This window comes from Rutidosis leptorrhynchoides, chromosome 1, assembly GCF_046630445.1.
Source record: "Rutidosis leptorrhynchoides isolate AG116_Rl617_1_P2 chromosome 1, CSIRO_AGI_Rlap_v1, whole genome shotgun sequence".
NCBI classification, from domain to species: domain Eukaryota; kingdom Viridiplantae; phylum Streptophyta; class Magnoliopsida; order Asterales; family Asteraceae; genus Rutidosis; species Rutidosis leptorrhynchoides.
The window spans coordinates 577,860,519-577,868,055 of NC_092333.1; the positions used below are offsets into that span (position 1 = coordinate 577,860,519).

General features: G+C 32.7%; 1 protein-coding gene across 1 annotated transcript; it reads right to left on the reverse strand.

Annotated features, from left to right (window-relative positions):
- Window positions 1–3,514: 3,514 nt before the first annotated feature.
- Window positions 3,515–5,281, reverse strand: LOC139882333 (heat shock cognate 70 kDa protein-like). The gene has a single exon (XM_071866674.1). The coding sequence runs from the start codon at window positions 5,264–5,266 to the stop codon at window positions 3,683–3,685; it is 1,584 nt and encodes a 527-aa protein (XP_071722775.1). The 5' UTR covers window positions 5,267–5,281; the 3' UTR covers window positions 3,515–3,682.
- Between the last annotated feature and the right edge of the window lie 2,256 nt (window positions 5,282–7,537).

Below are 7,537 nucleotides of genomic sequence, written 5' to 3' on the forward strand. Positions count from 1 at the left end.
TTTAAAATTAAAATTAAAATATAAATATAAATATAAATATATTTACGTATAGATAGAGAGATGGATATCTCCTATATGATGCACCAAAGCTCGAAATTTATAGGCATGTCAGCTGCTACCTACTGCCATGCGATCGCATGGCTTTTTGCCTTCCAGACCATGCGATCACATGGCCCTTGAATTCAGCTCACATGTCTTTGTTTTTTCTGCCGACGGTTTTTATTATATAATAGTAAAGTGGACCGCGCTTCGCGGCGGTGTGTAAAAAAAATTTTGTGTACTATTTCATCGAAAAATGACTATGAAATTTGTAGTGCAAGTTTAAAACTTTGAAACATGTGCACCGAACTTGTTTTTTAACCAATAAAATGTTAGTTCAATAATTAAAAATTATTTAATTTTAATAATTAAAATAGTTATTAATAACATTTAATGATAATAATTAATTAATAAGATTTAATTTTAATTCAAAATTATTTAGATTAATGACATTTTAATTTAAAATTATTTAGATTAATGACATCACCCATAATGCTTAGATTTTTTTTCTTTTATTTTTTGATTTTTTTAAATAAGGAAATTAGCCTAATAATAACATCATCATTATAGAATTTTAATAAAAACTATAGATAAATAGATAGATGATAATGATAATGATAATATGTTATATGTTATGTAATGGACTTGATAAGTCAGTATGTCTAGATCTGTATGGTTGTCAGCTCAAATGATGATTAATAACATAACCCTTGGCTTACAAAAATATCTTTGGTTTCTAATATGGAGTACGTATACATAAATTACTAACACGTGCACTTACTTCCAACCACGCTCACTATATTACCCCAAAGGCCATTTTCACTTTTTTCCTCAAGGTTAAACCCAGTGGCGGATCTTGAACAAACTTTATGGGAGAGCCAAAATAATTTGAAACGTATGATTTGACTAAATATCGTTCGATAATATAATGTTTTCGTGCTTAAAAAATTTGGCAACCAAATATACCTAATACTTTTCTAAATTTAGTTTAATTATTAATTTTTCCCTATGAAGTTAAAATTTTATTTTACTAAATACTATTTTTGTTTTTAATGTGTTAAATTATTATATTACTCCGTATCTCAAAATATGTTAAATTGTAAAGTTATATGTGTACTTGTACAAAAACTAAAGAGAGTTGGTTGCAATAAAAGTTAAAAAGTACTAAAAGTTGGTGACTGATATTGATGTCTCCTCTGTTACTCTCCCCCTCCGTTCCAATTACTCTCCTCCCATCAAAAAAACACCATTTTCACATCTCCTTTAAGATTAAACTTCATTTTTTTCATGAATCATAGACATTATTTATACAGAACTTTGCAGGGGCCAGAACCCTCTCTGCCCCTCCGAAGATCCGCCCATGGTTAAACCCTCGTTATCATCTCAGGCTTCATTTTGAGTCGTTAAATTTTCTGGCTGACGGTGATTTTTATAATCCGCAGATATTTTTATGTATTATTCGATCTAAAGGTACTGATCTATTTTAATTTCTAATTTATAAGGCTTCCAATTGATTAGTTGCAACTGTTCTAGATTTTAATTTGGATCTGATTCTTTTTTTCCTTTCATATTTGTGTTTATATTTAATTTGTGGGTTTTAATCACATTTCTTTGTTTCATCTATTTTTTCAGATGTGGTTGCCAGCGGTTGTTGCCGGCGTTGATTACCGATGGTGGTTGCGGCCTTATTTTTTTGTCGTAGTGGTTGTTGAAGATGGTTTGCGGTGGTCATTTTATAAGTGATTAATTTTAGTTTATCAATTTTGTTTCAAGATATTTTTTTATCTTTTTAGTTTGCCTCATGAATCTGATTGGGTTTGTTAAAAAAGATGCCTATTAATCTGATTGGGTTTGTAAAAAAAAGATGTACTGAAATTTTTTTAAAAAAAAAAGGCGCTACAGTTGAACAGTGGAAGATGGGGTATTTGGCTTTTAGTTTATCAATTTTGTTTCAAGATTTTTTTTTTTACATTTTTAGTTTGCCTCATTAAAAAAAAAGAAAAAAAATTACTACAGTAGCTACAGTGTTTTCAGGGGAGGTGGCGAGATATGATTGGTGGGCGTTGTCCACATTTAGTATAATAGACGTTATTTATACAAAACTTTGCAGGGGCCAGAACCCTCTCTGCCCCTCCGAAGATCCGCCCATGGTTAAACCCTCGTTATCATCTCAGGCTTCATTTTGAGTCGTTAAATTTTCTGGCTGACGGTGATTTTTATAATCCGCAGATATTTTTATGTATTATTCGATCTAAAGGTACTGATCTATTTTAATTTCTAATTTATAAGGCTTCCAATTGATTAGTTGCAACTGTTCTAGATTTTAATTTGGATCTGATTCTTTTTTTCCTTTCACATTTGTGTTTATATTTAATTTGTGGGATTTAATCACATTTCTTTGTTTCATCTATTTTTTCAGATGTGGTTGCCAGCGGTTGTTGCCGGCGTTGATTACCGATGGTGGTTGCGGCCTTATTTTTTTTGTCGTAGTGGTTGTTGAAGATGGTTTGCGGTGGTCATTTTATAAGTGATTAATTTTAGTTTATCAATTTTGTTTCAAGATATTTTTTTTTATCTTTTTAGTTTGCCTCATGAATCTGATTGGGTTTGTTAAAAAAAGATGCCTATTAATCTAATTGGGTTTGTAAAAAAAAAAGATGTACTGAAATTTTTTAAAAAAAAAAAAAAAAAAAGGCGCTACAGTTGAACAGTGGAAGATGGGGTATTTGGCTTTTAGTTTATCAATTTTGTTTCAAGATTTTTTTTTTACATTTTTAGTTTGCCTCATTAAAAAAAAAAAGAAAAAAAGAAAAAATTGCTACAGTAGCTACAGTAGCTATAGTGTTTTCAGGGGAGGTGGCGAGATATGATTGGTGGGCGTTGTCCACATTTAATATATAGTATAAAATATAATATATATATATATATATATATATATATATATATATATATATATATATATATATATATATATATATATATATATTAATTTTAAGAATTAATTATATATTTATATATTATATTATATTCATGTGCATAGTTGACTTGTAATTTTTAGTCCGTTGCGTCGAGCGTTGAGAGTTGACTTTGGGCCCGGTTCCGGTTTTTCGAACGTCCTTGCGTATAATTTAATATCTTGTACTTTGCGTTTCGCGTCTTGTACTCTTGTAATTTTGAGACGTTTCTTATCAATAATTGGAACCTCTTTGATTGTACTTTGTAATTTTGAGCTTTTTGGTCGTTTGCGTCTTTAATTCGTCGAATCTGTCTTTTGTCTTCACCTTTTATTCTTTAAACGAATATCACTTGTAAATAGAACAATTGCAACTAAAAGCTTGTCTTTCTTGAGAGATAATGCTATGAAATATATGTTTGTTTTTAGCCTTATCAATCATCAAATAATACCAAAGTCAGCAGCATTATCCAACAAGTGAGGCAATAGTTGGTGACACATAGGCTTATCACTTGGCATATATATCTACACATATGCATAGATGGAAAGCTCGTTACAAAAGATGAAACAAATTCACAATTTAAAATGTACATGTTCAAGCTCTCTATCCATGCGCAAAACAAGATAGGAGTTCATAAAGCATCAAGAATCATGTACACTAGTACATGAAGATGAAGCTCTATCTTACCCTTACATAAACCGACCAATTGTCGCGTTGAAGACGCATTCCAGTTTCTTCTTCTTTTCTGTAATCACATCAATATCTGCTAGCTTATACATTTCAAGCCACACCATTGCACCCTCCACCAAATCATCCATCTTACTCAAATCTTTCGGATTGAGCCTCTTCCTGACGCTGTCATGTTTCATTGTTTCTTTCATGCGATAAATGTAGTACTCCAAATCATTATAGGCTTCCACTTTCTTTCGGTAGTTTTGATCTTCAACTTTGAATTTCTTTGCATCATTCAACATCTTGTCAATTTCTTCATTTGAAAGACTTCTCTTACCATTGGTGATTTTGATGGTTTCCTTTTGACCAGTAGTCAATTCCTCAGCAGACACTTCCAAAAGACCATTGACATCAATTTTAAAACAAAGCTTTGCTTTTGTATCACCCCTGGGGGCTGCAGGAATTTGAAGATTAAATTCACCAAGATAAATGTTGTCTGTCGCTTTACTTCTCTCTCCCTGATAAACCCTAACTCTAATAGCAGTTTGGTAGTCAACACCTGTAGTCCCTACACGCTCTTTCATAACAGGTATCGAAGTGTTTTTCGGGATCATAACAGACATGACGTCCCCTGGTCCAGAAATACCAAGTGAGAGAGGAGTGACATCCGACAACGTCAATTCTTTAACCATTTGATTACCCTGGCCACTAATCTTTGCACCAAAAACAGCTGCACCATACGCAACAGCCTCATCAGGATTGATTGTCTTGCACAACTTCTTACCTTCAAAAAACTCTTGTAACATTTGTTGAACCTTCGGAATCCTCGTGGACCCACCAACGAGAACCACCTCATCCACCATCTGCTTCTCCCATTTTGCATCTTCAAGACATTCTTGTACAATTTCCATACACTTATTAAAGAAACCCATATTCAAGTCCTCAAACTTAGCCCGAGTGATTTTTCCTGAAAAATCAACACCATCATACAAGCACTCAATTTCTATGGGAGTAAAAGTAGTCGAAGAGAGAATCCTCTTTGCCCTCTCACAAGCCACCCTCAACCTCGCTAACGCTCTTTGATTCTTGCTAATATCTTTCTTCTCGTTCCTATTAAATTCAGCAACAAAGTAATCCATCATTCGATTATCAAAATCCTCTCCACCTAAATGAGTGTCACCGCTAACAGCCTTAACCTCAAACTTCCCTTCATTAATGGTAACAAGAGACACATCAAATGTACCACCACCTAAGTCAAATATAACCACATTTATTGCGCCACTGATTTTAGACTTGTGGTCAAGACCGTAAGCAATAGCTGCTGCAGTCGGTTCATTGAGCAAGCGCAAAACATCAAGGCCGGCAACAGTAGCCGCATCTTTAGTGGCTTGTCGTTGTAAATCGTCAAAATAAGCAGGTACAGTGATCACTGCTGATTTCACATTGTCATTAAGGTATCTATCAGCTATCTCTTTCATCTTTGACAAAACCATGGATGAAGTTTCCTCAGCAGAAAACTGCTTCATAACACCCTTGTATGCTACTTCAATCATCGGCTTACCATTATTCCCTTCTACAATCTTAAAAGGCAACACTTTCATGTCACTCTGTACACTAGCATCAGTATATCTCCTTCCAATTAGTCTTTTAGCATCTGCAAAGTTGAATTATCAAGAAAGAGCATAATTAACGGTTGTTAGTCATTACATGGGGACTAAAAAAGATAACAGATATACAAGGTTGTAAGGGAAATTAGAAAAAAATAAAATTGTCAAATATACAAATTAAGTCATAATTGTCGTTACACGGGGACTAGCCAGTTTTGGAGCTTGTAGAGACTGAAAAAACTTTGACTTTATTTGACCTAACTTGACCGGTTTTGATTGCATAAATCTGCCTTTGAACTAATAAATCTATCTCAGACAGAATAAATTGAACTTTTTAACGGATAAATCGACCAAGTCAGAGAGCATTCGTGAAATATAAGTTGCAAAAATGTTAGAGATAATTTATTTGCACGTCCGTGTGAATGTACAATCTTGATGATAAAAATAAAAAGGTACTCCGTAATATAAAATGAAAAGTTCAATGTAAGGCACCATATATCTTACTTTATTAGAAAAAAACTTGTTCTTTCAACCAATTGAAGAACAAAAGAAGCTTTTAAGTACTAAATAAGCCCTTATGTAACTGAGATAATTAAATGTTAAAAAATGTTATACCGAAAACTGTGTTTGTAGGGTTCCTGGCGACTTGGTTTTTTGCAGCGTCACCGATCAAACGTTGGGTGTCAGTAAACGCAACGCAAGGGGGAGTGGTTCGATTGCCTTGTTCATTAGGGATAACTTCAACGCGATTGTTTTGCCAACGCGATTGTTTTGCCAAACAGCAACGCATGAGTAGGTTGTCCCTAAATCTATTCCGATCGCCAAACAATCACTTGTTCCCGTCATTTTATCAACGCCTGAAATGTTAGGGTTTTTTACTCTACCGTTTGAAATTCTTCTGAGTTAAATGGAATCTGGAGTCTTTATTGATGTATGGGCTAATAATAAAATCTAGTGTTCCGGAGTCTTTATTGATGTATGGGCTAATGTTAAAATCTAGAGTATATAAATAATCATAATGTATTCCTGACACTTAGTCGAACCTTAAGGTAAAAGTATCTACCAACCAAGATAATCTCGCTAGACACTGCATTATAGTGTCATATCTTTAATTCACACATGCAATATTCTCATATTATGACATATCTCAAGCCATTTCATTCACATTAACATGTGTCTCAGAATCACATATTAATCGCATCTTACTAAATGTATTCAAATATAAACCAAGTCATACAACTAACATAAATTAGTTTCTCTTTCACTTATTGTCATGACATACTTTAAAAATAGTACAACTCAAATCATTTTTTTATACTCCGTTAAAATACATTACTGAAGACGGTAAAATAATTTCACTTTTTAAAACTTTTCTATGAAAAGTACAAGGTTTAACATATATAATCATGTCATATAAACCAACTAAATTTTTTCATTTCAAGATTTACACACATGTTCTTTTAACGGATAAAAATATTCATGACAAACTATAAAGAGAAACTTTAGACATATATGCCCTCTTCATTTTCCCAATAAGATATTTCAGTTGCATCCATGATTATTATCATTATCATTTCAAGTTCAAATGATAAACGATACAACACAAAATGATCGGACATGTCATTTCTCGCTCGTGATCATCGTTTGAACCAATACTGAAGTTCAAGCGATGACAACTAGGTTAAATCAAATAGGTTTTAACCAAACATGTTAACTGAAATTAGGTATTAACTAAATAGGTTAAACCAAATAGGTTTCAACCAAGATAGATTAAACCAAACAAGTTCTAACCACATGTTAAACCAAACATGTGTCATTATCTCAGTCAAATATAGATGACCAACAAGTCATTTCTAACTCGTGATATAAAGTGTACACAAGTTTCATCCTGGCCCTCTGTGGAATCCAATTTGATTCTCCCAACTTAGAGATCGCGATATCCACTATCTCACATCTCGTTTCATCAAGAAACTCACGCTTAGAACCATTAACAATAGGTTCCAAAGTATTACAACAACATCATTGTGTTATAGGCCATTTACACTTCTCGTTAACTATTATGAAATATGGTAGAAGACCTTACATATTGACTATAATTATATTCCCAAACTGAAAAAGTACTAAATCTTATAATTTAAATAAATTATATTTCAAAACTCAATAAGTCACTGGAACTTACATTTTAAATAATTTTATTCCAAATTAATATGCTTGAATTCTCATTCTTAAACAACATTGTGTTTTTAAATCCATCATTCAAAATTA

Bases quoted from the DNA above. Each gene is read 5' to 3' on its own strand.
- LOC139882333 (XM_071866674.1), bottom strand. From the start codon at position 5,266: ATGAAAGTGTTGCCTTTTAAGATTGTAGAAGGGAATAATGGTAAGCCG.